At 57.0% G+C, this 15,540-nt stretch overlaps 1 protein-coding gene across 6 annotated transcripts in view; it reads right to left on the reverse strand.

Annotated features, from left to right (window-relative positions):
- Positions 1–15,540, reverse strand: part of PC (pyruvate carboxylase) — a 101,818-nt gene that overhangs the window by 18,636 nt on the left and 67,642 nt on the right. For 5 of the 6 annotated variants that reach the window (XM_030331686.1, XM_030331689.1, XM_030331688.1 and 2 more), the window contains 7 exons: positions 4,579–4,714; positions 4,245–4,429; positions 3,864–4,029; positions 3,606–3,751; positions 3,329–3,446; positions 2,903–3,054; positions 1,255–1,373 (listed from right to left, as the gene is read on the reverse strand). In XM_030331686.1, coding sequence (XP_030187546.1) covers positions 1,255–1,373; positions 2,903–3,054; positions 3,329–3,446; positions 3,606–3,751; positions 3,864–4,029; positions 4,245–4,429; positions 4,579–4,714 — 1,022 coding nt within the window. Of the gene's footprint in view, positions 1–1,254; positions 1,374–2,902; positions 3,055–3,328; positions 3,447–3,605; positions 3,752–3,863; positions 4,030–4,244; positions 4,430–4,578; positions 4,715–9,849; positions 9,856–15,540 lie in introns of those variants that run through there. The other variant, XM_030331690.1, reaches the window with a different exon arrangement.

Here is a 15,540-nt window from a genome sequence, read left to right on the forward strand (position 1 = left end):
GCCTAACACTTGGAGAGCTCAAAATATGTATCTTGAAACAACGGAATTGTTTGTCAAATGGGCAGATTTTTAAAATGTCCATACTCATTGCTTGTGGGAATACAAACTGAGACAAGCAATCTGGAAGGCTGATTAGGCTTTGCTCAGGTAACCACACCGAAAATGTTTATCCCCAGACCTCTTCACAGAGGAAGGGAAAGATTTAGGTGCAAAGAACATTAGCTGACTACCCTTATAAGCCACAAAACCCAGAGATGACATCTAGTAACAGAGGGCTATGTACATAAGTTATGATACACACACATCTAAGGTATTACAAAGAATACTGACCTGGAGAGTGCTTTCAACAATATTAAAAGTAGAAGAGGGGGGCCTGGGGGACTCAGTCGGCTGAGCATCCGTCCGACTCTCGATTTTGGCTCGGGTCATGATCTCACGGTTTGTGGGATCGAGCCCCACGTGGGGCTCTGCACTGACAGTGCAGAGCCTGCTTGGGACTCTCTTTCTCCCTCTCTCTGCCCCTCTCCTGATCACACATTCTCTGTCTCTCAAAATAAATAAATAAACTTAAAAAAAATTTTTTTAAATAAAAATAAAACTAGAATAGAAATTCTGCCCAAAGCATCTCAGTTGTGTCTAACTATTTATCTAGTAAAATACATACAGGCGGAACAAAACCACGAGATGTAGCGTGGGCACAGGTGATGCCGTGCTGGGCCGGCCACTTTCTTGACCTGAGTCCCCAGCTCTTCACCTGAAACCCAGAGCTTCCTCCAGCCTCCCCGTGGCCTGAGCCTCCTCACATCCCAGTTCTGGGGAGGCGGGGGGTGGGGGGGGGGGGAGTTCTCCATGTTTTATTTGCTCCTCAATTCTTACGGTAAGCATGTAGTACTTTTTTTTTTCCTTAATGTTCATTTATTTTTGAGAGAGCGAGTGGAGGAGGGGCAGAGAGAGAGGGAGACAGAGGATCCAAAGCGGGCTCTGAGCCGACAGCAAAGGGCCCAATGCAGGGCTCGAACTCCCAAACCGTGAGATCATGACCTGAGCCGAAGTCGAATGCTTAACCGGCTGAGCCCCCGCCGGCGCCCCAGCACGTAGTGCTCGCTAGTAATATTTTTTGTAAAGAGTAAGTGCCCAGATCGCCAGCTGCTCTCTACCACAGTGGACAGTGAGCTGAGCTCCCCAGCAGCCGCCTGCTGTGGATTTTGTAGGAAACCCAGAGGCCGCGCCCCCACTCCCCCCTGCCCCACTCACTCAGTGATCTCCTCGGTGACCGTGTGCTCCACCTGCAGGCGGGAGTTGACCTCGATGAAGTAATGTTTGCCGTGCTTGTCCACCAGGAACTCCACGGTGCCCGCATTCTCGTAGCCCACCTGTGGAGTGGCCGCGTCAGCAGGGCCTGACGGACGGGGGCCTGCCGGCCACCCCGGCTCAGACGCGGCCACTGGGCTGGTTCCGAAAGAGCAGACTGAGGCAGACCCCGCCCCAAGAGACAGCGGGCAGCCCACCAGCCCTGCCGCCCCTCCCACCCCGCCCCCCAACCCTGGGTGAGCACCGCCAACCCAGGGCCCGGACCCCTGCCCGGATGTCTCCCCAGGGCTCCGCCGAGCCTCTGCCAGCTTCGGCCAGCTTGTCTGGGCGAGACATCGGAAGCAGCACCGGATCCAGAATCCATCAGTGCCCTCTCCCCGGCGGACAGGCCCCGCCACACATAGCCCGGCCTGTGCAGGGCCTTCTCGTTCTTAAAGGGTTTTCAGAAAGTTCCCCTCTGCTCTACTCGTCCCCACCTCTGGCCACAACCCAAAGAGATGCCACCTGAGACAACCAACACTGATGATTCTAATGCAAAATTCCACCCTCATTCAACCGGTCTCTCTCTGGTCCTCCCAGAACCACATAGTAGACTTCAGTCAGTTCCCTCAAATCTATTATACCATGATACATGGCCTGAGCCGATAAATTAGACCCAACTCCAGGTAAGATTACTCCTCATACGAAGTAACCCAAATGACAACTCTAAATTAGATCCTAATCAATGCCTCATATTAACTGTGGCTGAAGCCTCTCTGCAGAGCACCAACCCTGTCTTTCAGCTGGGGAAGGCTCTGGAATCATCTGCCTCCTGAGAGGTCTGAGGGAGCAGTACTCTGAGAGGGAGAGCAGGACCAAGGCCCGCCGGGGTGCTGGGGAAGGCAGGTGTGAGATGTTCCCACTTGGCCCTGGGAAGGGGAGGCGGAAGTGGGGGCGGGATGCCTGGACTCTGGGGGCGGGAGGGGGCAGAACAACAGACAGCAGGACCCCTGCTAAGGCCTGGCCCGGGTGGGTGCTCTCCCGGGCAGGCCTAGCGGGGCAGGTCACTGCTGGGGGAGCCGCCTCCATGACCCAGTAGAGCAAAGATTAGCAGAAGGAGGATCTGAGAAGTCCATGGGTGGCAACAAATGTGATGCAGGGGACGGTCAAGAATGAATGGAAGAAATGCCTTAATAATGCTTCTTAATCCTGACAGAAACCACTGGATCTCATGCCTTTTGTTCCAGGGGTTAGTTGGTGCCACGCAGAAGCTCAATTTGTGCAGAGGGTGTGGCCAGTGGCCTCTTTCCCTCCTTCTTCTCAGCCTTTCTGGACTCTAGGCTTGGCCTCTGGGCCCGGGCCTGACACCTCTGCTCTCACACAGGGAGGACCCCGAGGATGCTACGTCAGCCCTTTCTCCTCCATGATGGCCCTCCCCACTCCCTCCCAGAGCCAGTCACTCTGGACCTCCTAGCTCCCTGGCAGACTGTCCACATCTGGACAGTGACCACTGGCCATGAGGCCTAAGCCGGCAGCAGCTCAGAGGGAGCCTATAGGAACAGGCTCCTTGTCTCCACATGAGGGACTGTTCCTGAAGGCCCCCGCCTTTCACCTGCTTAGCAAGTTTGACAGAGTCACTGGTGAGTCGGGTCCGAAGCTGGGGGTCCAGGTGGGCAGCAGGAGCAATCTCAACCACTTTCTGGTGCCGCCGCTGGATGGAACAGTCTCGCTCGTACAGGTGCAAAATGTTCCCGTACTGGTCTCCTGCGGTGAAAGGTAAACCGGCCTCAGCCTCTCCAGGGACCAAAACACTTCGTGAACACCCCCAGCCCCCACACAACTACCGCGGCCAATCAGCGCTTGCTCCCAGCGGTAGGGGGCAGCCAGGAGGGAAACCGCCACGGCCAAGGCCTGAGCCCTTCCTGGGGAAGGGTCTGCCGGAGGGACAGCTCCTGGAGGCCAGCCGTCGTGAGCCCAGAAAGATCAGGCCTGCTCCACTCCTGCCTTGTGCTGTGGCCCCACAAATGCCCCCACTCACCCAGGATCTGCACCTCGATGTGGCGTGGCTTCTCAATGAACTTCTCCACAAACAGTGCGCCATTCCCAAAGGCAGCCAGAGCCTCCGAGTAGGCCCGGTTGTAGTTTTCCTCCAGCTCCTAAGAGGGCAGGCAAGGCGAGCAGACATGGGGCCCTGAAGCTCTGTCTCACCTTCTGCAGGACCACCCCCTTCTCAGAACCCCAGGGTCTGCTCTATGGGTGGTCTCACGGCCTGGCGGGGCTCCCTGCTCTGCTCCCAGCCCTGGGCTTCTGCTCACCTCATAGCTGTGCACGACCCTCATGCCACGTCCCCCGCCCCCGTACGCGGCCTTGAAGATAATGGGGAAGCCGTAGGTGTTGGAGAACTCATGGGCCTCGTGCAGGGAGGTGATGGGGGCGTCTGTGCCAGGGACCACGGGGACACCTGTTGGAAGACAGGCATGTGGGTCCTCCCTGCCCAAACCCGCCAGCCCCCTCCTCGGACAGCCCCTCTTGAGGAGCCGTACGGCCCCCAGTGGCTCGTCCGCCATATGCACCTGCACTGATGGCGATGGCCCGGGCCTCCACCTTATCTCCCATCTTGCGGACGACCTCAGGGCTCGGCCCAATGAACCGAACCCCGGCATCCTGGCAGGCCTGGGCGAAGTCCGCGCGCTCTGACAGGAACCCGTAGCCAGGGTGCACCGCGTCCACATTGTTTTCCTGGGGGCAGGAGGGATCGGAGGAATGAGGCATCTCTCAGATTCCTTCACACAAGCCCAGACCAAACCCTGTGGCTCCCATACCTGCCCCCACCTCACTCGTTCCATTCACTCATTCACTCACCCATTCACCTATTCACAGCACTTACTGTGGGCTGGCTTGCGGCCCGGGCCCAGCATGGGGAAGGCACGGGGTCCAGGCCCAACCCGGCTCACCTTGGCCACCTTGATGATGTCTGGGATGTGCAGATAGGCCTGCACCGGGGCGAGGCCGCGGCCGATGAGGTAGGCTTCATCTGCTTTCTGCCGGTGCATCTGGCCCGTGTCCTGCTCCGAGTAGACAGCCACGGTGCGGATGCCCAGCTCCGTGCAGGCCCGGAACACGCGGATGGCAATCTCACCTTGGAGGAAAGGGGCAACAGGCCAAGACGTTAGATTCCTGGGTCCTTACAGAAGCAGAGGCGGGCGGGGAGCTGGTGTACAGGGCAAGGGCAGAAGAGGGACGCTAAGGCTGTGCTGGGCTCCTCTCACCGGGCCCAAGGGCACTCACCTCTGTTGGCCACCATGACCTTCTTGATGGGCTTGTACTCCAGGCGCCGGACGTGTGGGGAGGCAGCAGGGGCAGTGGAGGCTCGGCGGATCCCCAGGAGCCTCAGGCCCCCACGGATGGTTCGGAACTTCAGCATCTGGAAGTCAAGAGCCGGGTTGGAGCAGCCTCGGCACAGAGGGTCTCCCTAGGAAGAGTAAGCGTCCCATCCCAGCCCTGCGGCAGCCCCACACAAAAGCCAGCACCCCCTCCCTCCTCAGTTCCCGGCCAAGCCCAACACTCCCTGGGGGGGCTGACTGGCTGTAGGGCAGGGCGCGAAGTCAAGCCCAAACAGAACCCAGCCCACCCTAGTGCCCTGACAACTTTCATAACACTACAAGCTCTCAAAGCAATCCTGGCAGTGAACCAGAGGCCCTGTGTTCCCTCGCTGTGCATATTGCCAGAGTCCCCTTCGGTGCCCTCTGCGGGGCCCGACAGCCCGGGTTTGAGAACCTCCCACACCACGCTGACCCCCGTGTCCCTCCATCAGGGTTCCGCCTGGCCAGGCAATGAGGGTGACGACAGATCTCCCGAGGAGCCCCCCTGCACCAGTGCTGTCTCAGGAAGCCATCCAAGCCTCCACTCAGACTTCAGAAGTGCAGACTTCTTCAAATGGTGGCAGAAACCTCCTCTTCTAGAGGCCACTTAAAGTGCAGCGATCTTCAGCTATTACCGTGCTATCTCCCCCTCACAGATCCACCAGCAGCCCGATCCTCTGAGATCTGCCTCAGATAACCACCCCCCGCCCCCCGGGGAGGGAAGCTCTTTCCTGGCAGAGCTTCACGAACCCACCCACCCCCTTGGCCATCGACGGCGTACACGCCAGAGAGCAGGCCTGAGGTACAAATCTCGCCTCGTCCTGGGCACTGAATGCCTGCTCTGCTCACGGCCACAGGCGGATCTGCAGCTGGGACAAGGCCCCGTAGAAAGAGCCCAAACCACCACACGGGGTCAAGCCAAGAAGAGGCAAAACGCTCCTTTAGGACAAGTGTGGCAACAGAGCAGTAAACAGAAGCGGTTAATGAACCCTTAGCAGTTTCACCTCAGGAGAAAACACAGACAGAAGAGAATAGTGAGGTGGCACTTTGCCTATTAGATTAGCAACAGTGTTGTGCAATAATCAGGTTCAGCACTGGCAAGGCCTATGGGAGACAGACCCGCAGGTGAGGTCTGGAGATCAGGGCAGCTCTCTGGAAAGCTCCCTGGAAACCCTACCAGGAGCCTTTGAAATACTTACACCCCTTGGCCCAGTCGTTACCATTCTAGGAATCCAACCCAAGGAAATATTCTAAAATGGGAACCAAGATGGGTGCAGAAAGATGCTCAAAACAGTATTATTTACAGCAGCAAATAATTAGAAACCACTTATGGATCCAACAGGAAGACATCTATACAAACAGACATCATGTAGCCATTAAAAATGAGTGTTTCAGGGCACCTGAGTGGCTCAGTGGGCTAAGCGTCTGACTTCGGCTCAGGTCATGATCTCACGGTTCGTGAGTTCGGGCCCCGCATCGGGCTCTGGCCTGACAGCTCAGAGTCTGGAGCCTGCTTCAGATTCTGTGTCTCCCTCTCTCTCCACCCTTCCTCTACTTACATGCGCGCGCTCTCTCTCTCTCTCTCTCTCAAAAATAAACATTAAAAAAAAAAAATGAGTGCACAGCTCTGATGACATAGGAATTGCTTATGCTAGGATGTGATGCTACAGAAATTTAAAAGGTAAAAATATGATTTCATGAAGCTTTTTTTTTTTTTAGGCAAGGAAATCAACTGGAAGGAGCTCTGTCAGCACATCACTCACTCCTATGTTCTAGAATTGGCTCAGTTTGGGTTTTTTCCTTCCTTGTGCTTCTCCAGTCTATTCTTTCTCCACCAGAGATGTATTATTTACAATTAGAGGCGCAATGAAGACATACAGGAGAGAGAGAAGATCTTTGCAGAAAAAAAGCTAAGTAGAGCACCTGAACCGTCTCCCCGAGGGAGACAGAGAACTCCGCGATGTCCTGTGAGACGAGCTGCCAGTGAACGAGGCTGGGCCCTCCCCCACAGCACGGTGGGGGCCACCTCACCTTCCGCACCTATTGCCCGGGAGAACCGGCTATGGGTCTTCCTCACCTGTCTACAGGTGAGCAGCCTCACAGCAGGTGACACGGGCCCCAACAGTCACAAACCTCCAGAAGTCTCCAGGGAGGCCCAATCTTTTCTCCCATCTGGGTGGGTTTGCTCCTACCATGTAGGAACTTACCCACTGCCTCGTGTTAAATGCCCCCTCACACTGCCCTCTCCCTTTTCCAGAGACAGAAAGGGATCCCTGGAGGCTAGGTGGACAGTGGGTGCCAGCGCCTCCCAGCTCACAGTGACGACACAGGGAGCCCGAAAACCCCCAGGCCTCGGTGGCCATTCCACACACATTCTCGTGTTGGATCCTCACAGATGCTGCAGCCAGGCCTTCCCTGGGAGGGAAGAGCCGGGATCTAGGCGGGAGCCTCCAGATGCCCCTGAAGCCATGTCCAGGCAGATCAGGCCCTGGGGTGCAGGAGAGAGCCAGGCAGAAGCTCACAGAGAGGAAAGGTCAGGGCCTTCTTGCCAAAGCCAGAGCAGTGGAGAAAGAGGAGTAGAGAGCAGCCCCGTCTAGCTGCTGGCGGCCCAGTGTTCAAGCCTGGAGTCCACAGGCCTGGGACTGCCCCCCCAGTAGGGTCCCCACAAGCCGTGAGATCTGGACAATCAAGGCCTCATTTCATCATCTGTGAAACCGGGCACCCCCACTCCCAACCTCGACAGGTCGTCCTGGGGATCGCCGAGCCCGGCGGTAAATGCTGGGCCGCGATCACCATCTTCCCACCATCCTTTCTTCCCACAAGAGCACGGGGACAAGAAGGAACCGTCTCCACGCAGCCCCACACAACCCACGCCCCTGAGCCCCCTCCACAGCACCAGGCCCACCGCCCCAGGGCACCTGGCCCGTGCGCAGTTAGACCCGCACTCAGGGAGTCGCAGTGGGCCCTCCCCGCAGCACTCACTCTGCACCAGCCAGGGGCCCACAGCTGCTTCTGCCCAGGGAGGCCACGGGCCAGCGGCTGCTCCGCCTGAGGTCACTGGCCCTGGCATACACAGTGCTCAGGCACCAGGGTGCTGGAAGCCTAGGTGGTGGCCAAGACTGAAAGCAGGGTAAGGGACGCCCACGGTGGCTGTGGGGCCCAAGGCAAAGGGAGGCAGGGAGGTTGGGTCACGCAGGCAGTAGGTGATTCACAGCCTCAAGCTTGCTCCCTTGACCCCCTGGGGCCAGGAAAGATTGCAAGGCAGATGATCTGAGGCAGGACACGAGCCAGCAGGGGGACAGCGGACAGCCGTGAGTGATTAGGACCTGCTGCCACTGGAGGTTAAAGGCACAGAAACATCGGTGAGCAGCCGGGGCAGGGTCCGGAGAGGCCAGTCCGGACAGAAGGCACCAGTCGTGCTCCCCTCAGAGCCTAGACACAGCTGTGCAGCTCCATTCACAGCTGAGTCACATGTGACCCCGACACCCCCCACCACCCCCAATGCTAGGCTTGGGACAGGAGGACACGGGGATGAATAAAAAAATGTCACCCCATGGGGCACCTGGGTGGCTTAGTTGGTTAAGCATCCGACTCTTGGTTTCAGCTCAGGTCGTGATCTCACGGTTTCGTGAGTTCAAGCCCCACATCGGGCTCTGTGCTGGCAGCCAGGGGCCTGTTTGAGATCCTCTCTCTCTGCCCCTCCCTCATTTGTGCGCGCGCTCTCTCTCTCAAAATAAATAAACTTTAAAAAATTAAAAAAAAAAAAGTTACCTCATTCCCAGAACATCTCCACCCTTCTTAGAACTCGGCTAACTCAGCACCCAGCCTTTCCCCTAGTCAAATTCCACTCTCCTCCCAGACTTGACCCCTGGGGGTAGGGGAGTGCAGGGTCAGCTGCCCGGTGCTTCCTGAGGCCTTTCCAGAATCAACTATAGCTGGGGGAAACTGCAGGGCAGAGGTCGGCTGCCTCGCAGAGCCCTCTCTTCTGGGAAGCGGGACATTCGTGGGTCATGTGTGTGATGAGTCCTCTCTGGGTATGTTGAGTTTGAGGGTTCTGGGACGGGCCAAAGGGAGGGGCTGAGTGGGCAGACTCCCACTCCTCCCTGAATCTCGCCCCGTCTCCCACCCCTGGAGGGAGGAGAGGCCCCTGTGCGGTGCTTGGGGGTGGGGGAAGTGGAGGCCGGAAGCTGTGCTGCTGGAGGCACCCGCAAGACCCACCAGTAGAAGCAGAGCCCCTGGGGCGGGAGCGGAGGGCAGTGGGAAGGCCACGGAGCACCAAACTCCCTTCCCGCAGCCCTCCCACCGGGGCTGCCTCTGGCACGACACGGGGCCCCTCGCCCAGAGATAAACCCTGGCGTCACAGAGTGTGACCTGAGTGCCAGCTTCTCACAGTGGCACTCTCCCCCAAACAGCCTCCAGAGTGCAGGCCTTCCCTCAGGCACTGTTCCAGGTGGCCTCCCTGTCATCCTCACACCTGGCAGAGAACAGGCAAAGGTGCAGAAGTGCTGGTCACGGGTGAGTGGGGTGGGGCTGGAGCCAGGCTCCCACCACGGGTTTTTGGTTGGTGGATGGTAACCAAGAAATCCTCAAGGTCATAGACTGTTTGAGAATCTCCGATTCCAAAGGCCTCGTTAACCAAACTCAGCATCTTGGAAAGCCCTCGTGGTGTCGCATCAGCAGACCCTCCCTGACACAACTGGAACCCTTCAGCAGGGGAGGCGCTCGCCCGGACAGGACAGCCTCGCTGGGCGGGCCTCCTCAGGAGGACAGGCCGCTCAGATGCTGCCAGAGCACAGCGGGCCTTGCTCCGGGCTGGTGATGCTCAGGGCAAAAGTCTTCTCTGACCTCAGCGATGGGGACAGAAACGGTGAGTAGGAGAAAAGCAACCATCACCCGAAGATCTCATCCTGGTTTCCTCTCCAGAGAGCTGACAGTCCCAGAGAGGGCTGTTTGCTATTTTTTGCAAATGCCAGCTGACAGATCTCTTTCCTTGGCCTCGGGTTGTGCATTAGAGATGGGGAAAAAGACGGCTTTGACTCTCACTTGGGACGTGTAAACAACGCCTTGCAGGCAAGCGTGAGGCGCTGCGAAGCAAGGAGTGTCTGGACACCTGCTTTCTCCCCGCTGCCTCTCAGCAGGACTCCACGGTTTCTACTTCTCCCCGAGCTTCAATTTCTCCTCCGACACTGATCAATACGCTCAGTGTTCCCCTTCCAGAAGGTAGTGATGACAACCAAGTCAGGAAGGTGCCTAAAGAACCTGTGGAAGGAGGCAGGGGGAAGGTCTGGACACCTTCTGCCCAATCTCGATGACCTGCCCACTTGGCTTCTACGACACCCAGCACTCACCACGCTCCACCTACGTGCCAGGCCGGTGCAGGCAGGTGGGGACACACGGTGACCAGCAAACCCGGCGGAGCCTCTAGCCTTTACCAGGTGCTGGGCTCCGCGTGGGATGCTCTGCAAGTGCTAACTCACGTAATAGGCTCCTTATCGCTCCCTTGTACAGATAAGCAAGCAGGCAGGTGGGATTAAGTAACAGCCCAGGTCACCCAGCAGGCTGCCCTTCAGAGCAGGAGCTCTGATCTCTCAGGGCTCATGGTGTCATGACCAACCAGCGAAGTAAGCTGTGGCCTTTATCAGAGGCACAGTGTGACAGGCACTTGGAAACCAAAAACCAAAAAACCGACTCCTGATAAAAACTGTGTCACTGGCCTGAACTTCCTGCAGGGCAGCCAGTGGCTCTGCACTCCCCCCCCCCCCCCGAGGGCAGGCTAACAGCGCCAGCAATCATGTGTCCCCGATAAGCTAGGACAGCTTCACTCACTCCAATAAATCATCAAAATGTCCCTAGACATCTGAAGTCCCACGACTTCCGACCAAAACTACATCTCCCAAGCTGCCTCTTGCAACCCTGAGCAGCACAAAATTCTGGTGTCGAGCTATCATCGTCCAAATTGTGGTCCAGACAATATGACCACTGTGCTCAGGGTGTGTGCGCTCCCAGCCAGAGGAGCCTGCTGCGGCCCAAGTGTCAGGCCCCGGAACGTTCCTTCAAGGATCTGTACTGCGTCCACCCTAAATATCCCTGTTCTTTACACAGCACCTCCTGCAGCCTCAGAGGACAGCTGTGGGCAGTTGGAAAGGGAGGCACATTCGGAAGGGAAAGCCATGGCCCTGCTTTGGGAGTACCTGGCTGATGGCAGTCTTAGAAGCCCACAGTCTGGACTGCCCACCCCCAGTTCCCAAGCCCCTTAGCACATCCAGGTCAGAGGTGTGTGGGAGGGCAGCCAGAGGGAGTGAGGAGAAAGGACAGCGGCCCAGAAACAGGCCTCAGGAATCTCCAAAGTAACTCACAAGACTCCTATCCATCTACTCTCCCGACCCTCCCAGCACCAGTACCATCATCGTGCTCCTTCCCCGGCCCCCAGTTGGCCTCAGCAGTGCCGGCAAAAGCAGGTCAAAACCAGAAGGAAGGAGTTCTTGGCAGTGGACTCCAGCCGTAGCAGAAGCGAGCCTCTGATGGGTGGGGCTGCTCTTGGGGAGTTTTCTCTCCAAGCAGCTCTGCCCTGTCCTCAACGTGTCCAACGGGGCCCCAGGGCTGGCGGCCAACAGAGACAGATGAAAGGAAAGGACTCCGTTGGACTTTGCAGGCAGCGGCAGCTGGTATTGAAGCGCCCGAGAGAGGCTTGACTAAGGCTGAGACATCTGGGTAGGGGGAGCAGAAGGGAGGACAGGAAGACAGTGAAGGTGACAGATGAAGAAGAAAGGAAAGCGAGAATACCAAAGACAGAGACAGGAGTAAAAACAGCACGTGGCCTGGGGCCCGCACAGCCGGCTCCTACCCTGAGAGGCCACTGTGGTTCAGAACCAGCCGACAAGGCTCCACAAAACCCCCACAGCCCCTGATTTAAGGCAGCAGGCAGAGGGGAGAAGGTGAAATAGCCACACTGGGACAAATGGCACTGTGTGGGCTGCTGGGATTTGTGGGCAGGGGGACGGAGCAGGCTCAGAGAAAGGAGGTGAGCAAGGGGTCTGGGCCTGCAGGGCAGCAGCAGGGAAGGACAGGGATGAGGAGGGGGCAAACTGGCGACGCAGTGGCTGCCCTGTCCCAGCCTCGGTCAAGGGCAGGGACACTTGCAGGTTGAACACTGCCCCCTGGTGCAAAAGGAGAGCTACGGCCGACCTGCTTGCCCAGGTACCAGAACGTCAGAAGGCCACTTGCCCTGATTTCTCCACATCCTTTAGACTCACTCAGAAAGGCATTCCTGGACACCCAACCTCCTTGGCGAGCTCAATACCCACCCTGGGAAAGATCTGTCATTGTTCTTGCCACACCCTACTGTCCTGTCTGTGGAGGATGTGGGTGAGGTCACATCTGTCCTCGGAAAGGAGCAGTTAACGTTGTAATGATTCGTTCACCCACCCCACAAGACATTCTAAGGACCTTGGGGACAGGATCCTCAGTCTATTTTGTCCTTCACTGTTTCCCTAGCACTCCATACTGTGCCGGACACCGAGATTAAATGTCTCGGGAATGAATGAACAAACGAACGAATGAATAGGTCACAAGAGTTTCCAGAAACATTGTGGAATGCTGAGACAAAGATTAATACGGCCTGGTCCCCCCCTAGGATCAGCACACACAAGTCAGCGGGACATACAAATGCCCCTTACACACAGATTAGAGCCCAAAGTGTTGACAAGGATGTTTAGTTAAAAGGGCAAGGTCAAAAAAAGGTGGGAACCAGGAGGGCTGCGCAAGGCGACCGGCACTAAAGCCTCCATTCTGGACAGTGGCTGGATAGTGGCTTTTCAGGGAGATGGGACACCAGAACAGAGCAGGCATGCAGGCAGTCCAGGAAGCTCCCTGACCCCTTCACAGCACAGCACTCCGGCTGGAGAGTCACGCAGGACCTCCTCCCCACGTGCTTACCCAGTTCACCCTAATCCCAAGATGGCAGGAAGTAGATGCCACTGTATGGGCTGAACTGAGTCCTCCAAGGAGATCTATGCAAGTCCCAACCCGCAGCACCTCAGAATGTGACCTTAGTTGGAAACAGGGTCTTTACAGAGGTAATTAGTCAAAACGAGGTCCCCAGGGTGGGCCCTAAGGGCAATATGCTTGGTGTCCTCATAAAAAGGGGAAATTTGGACACAGAGAAAGACACAGGAGGAAGATCATGTGAAGACACACAGGGAGAAGACGGCCATGTGTCCAGAAAGATGCATCTATAAGGATTGCTGGGAAGTACCAGAAGCTAGAAGATAAAGGAAAGATCCTCCCCTACAGCTTTCAGAGAAAACAAGGCCCTGCCGACATTGATTTTGGACTTCTGGCCTCCAAAACCGTGAAATAATAAATCTTTGTTATATGTCTGGGGACTCTGCTATGACAGCCCTCGGAAACTAACAGACCCAGGTTCCCCACTAATGACCAGAACCTAAAGAGACCCTAAAACCAAGGACCGGGGAGCACCGGTTGTTAAAGATGTCCCCTTCTCTCACCTGCTCATCCTAACAGAGGCCGCAGCAGGGCCCTGAGAGCCTGGAGCTGTTTGGGATCGTGATCAGCGCCCCCACCAGGGAGGGCCGAGTGGGAGGCAGCAAACACACGAGCAGTGAGCAGTGCCAGCACGACCAGTGAGCAGGAAGACCTCCGGAGGGACACCGGGCCAAGTCTTCAAGGATGAGGAGGAGGGGGAGGTGGCTCAGGTGTGGGGCAGCTGGAGCCAAGGCAAAGGAGCAGCCAGCCTAGTGGATGTCCACTGAGGCCAGAGGCCAGGGTGAAGGTGCTCAGGGGAGACCAAGGGCAGACGCGTGGACTCTGACGCCAGGTCAGGGGCTCGCGTGCACGGCAAGGGGCGTGGACTATATCTCCAAGGTCAGGAGGTGCCACCAAAGAAACCAGGCAAGGGAAAGAGACTTGCAATGTACAGGGACCACTCGGGTCGTTGTGAGGAAGCTGGATCTGAGGAGGCAAGGCTAGAAGGTAGCAAACAATGAGGAAGATGTTCTAACGTAGGCAAGAGATCGTGAGAACCGAACTAAGAAACGTGGCGCCATCGGACGGCCAGCACCTTTCAGATGAGGGGTGGCAGCCGCAGGTAAGGAGGACTCTTGGCTCCTGTTTTAAAAGCGGGATGAACGGTGGTGATGCCGAGTTAAAGAACAGAAGCGGCTGTAGGTAAAGACCGGTGAGGAAGAGCGACACTCGTGGCCCCTGTGAGGGCCACGCGGTCCCGAGTCCCCTGTGGTCAAGTCCTGAGTTTTCCCAAACCACCCCCCCTGCCCATGATGGTTCCCTGTGCCCCTAGGACACGGGTGTGGAGCCCCAGGAAGTGAGACCCAGGCAAGCCAGATGCTCTGGCCACCAGGCCCTGCAGAGGCTTCACCTGGGGGCAGGGAGGCAGACAGAGCCCAGGGAACTGGGGAAGGGAGGCCAGGCAGCACAGGGACGCCGCAAACCCCTCCCCTTCCACAAAGTGGCTTCCAGGCTGATGAGGCAGCAGGCAGCGAGGACCCCTCTCTAGGAAACCAGCAGCCCAGGGCGGGGCTGCAGCAACCAGCACCTGGTGGGCACCGGGGAAGCGGCTGCCTCAGTCTCCCCTCCAAGGCCGGTGGCCCTCGAGCCCCGCCGTGCTCAGGTTTTCCAACCCACATCCAACTCAGTCTTCAGCATGAATGGACAGCCAAGATCCCCAGCTATTTGAGGGGATCGCCCCAAATTCACCAAGACAAACGGGGAATAAAAAACAGGGAACTCTGGTAATATGGAGAGCAGATAGTTAGGAAAAAAAACTATAATTAATCTCTGAGAAGTAAGAGAAGCTATCGCATTGAGAGGCGGCAGCTATTTTAAAGGCAACGAGGAAGAGCTCTAGGAAATTAAAAATAGAGTTGCAGACATTTTTAACCATAATAAATAGAAGAAGGAGAAGACAGTCGAGGACATCGCCCAGAAAGCATAACAGGAAGACCGGCACATGGCAGTCCCGGGGCCAGGGACGTGCATTTCGGTGGCGGGGGCAAGGGCACTCTGAGGTGCCAGCGCGACACCACAAGTCACAGCTGGCAAAGGGACCGGAAAGGCTCCACCAGCTTCCCGCATGAGTTTGCTGGCCAGACCGTCACAAATCACTGCAGCCTTGGTGGCTTAAAGCAACAAAGATGTATTCCCTTTTCGTTTGGGAGGCCAGAAAAGTTCAGCATCAGTTTCATGGGCCCAAATCGAGGTGCTGGCAGGACCGTGCTCCCCCAGAGGCCTGGCCGTGGTGGGGGGTGGTGTCCTACCCCACAGCCCCCAGCTTGCAGCCCCTGCCAGCTGCCTCTGTTGTGGCCACATCCCTCCAGTCTCGGCCTCTGTGGTCACTTGGTCTTCCCTGCCAAGTGTAGCCTCATGCCTCTCTCTCCTGAGGACACGTGTGATGGCACTCAGGGTCCCTGGATAATCCGGGATCACCTCATGTCAAGGTCCTTCACTTCGTCGCCTCTGCAAAGACCCCTTTTCCTTATAAGGTGCCACCTACAGGTTCTAGGGATGAGGACCTGGAGATCTTTGGGGGCCATCCCTCAGGCTACTACACTTTGGAAAAGGAGGAGAAGGTCTTCAACAGTGACACTGCGCCTGAGGCTACTTTTGAGGGAAGATGTCCTCCAACCTAGAACGCTCCACCCAATTAAACTACCAATCAAGTGTGAGGGCAAAATAAAGACCTTTTAAGGCATGCCTGGCCAAGGCAAGTTCACTGCCCAGGAGCCCTGGTGCTGGGGAAGCTCCTGGGAGAGGGGCACTAACAAGACAAGGAAGTAAATAAACCAAGATGAGGAACCTGGGAGCCGGCATAGAAGGAGGTGAGGAGAGTTCTCTGGAAGATGGTGACAGAGCC

Source organism: Lynx canadensis, chromosome D1 (genome assembly GCF_007474595.2).
Source record: "Lynx canadensis isolate LIC74 chromosome D1, mLynCan4.pri.v2, whole genome shotgun sequence".
Lineage (NCBI taxonomy): Eukaryota > Metazoa > Chordata > Mammalia > Carnivora > Felidae > Lynx > Lynx canadensis.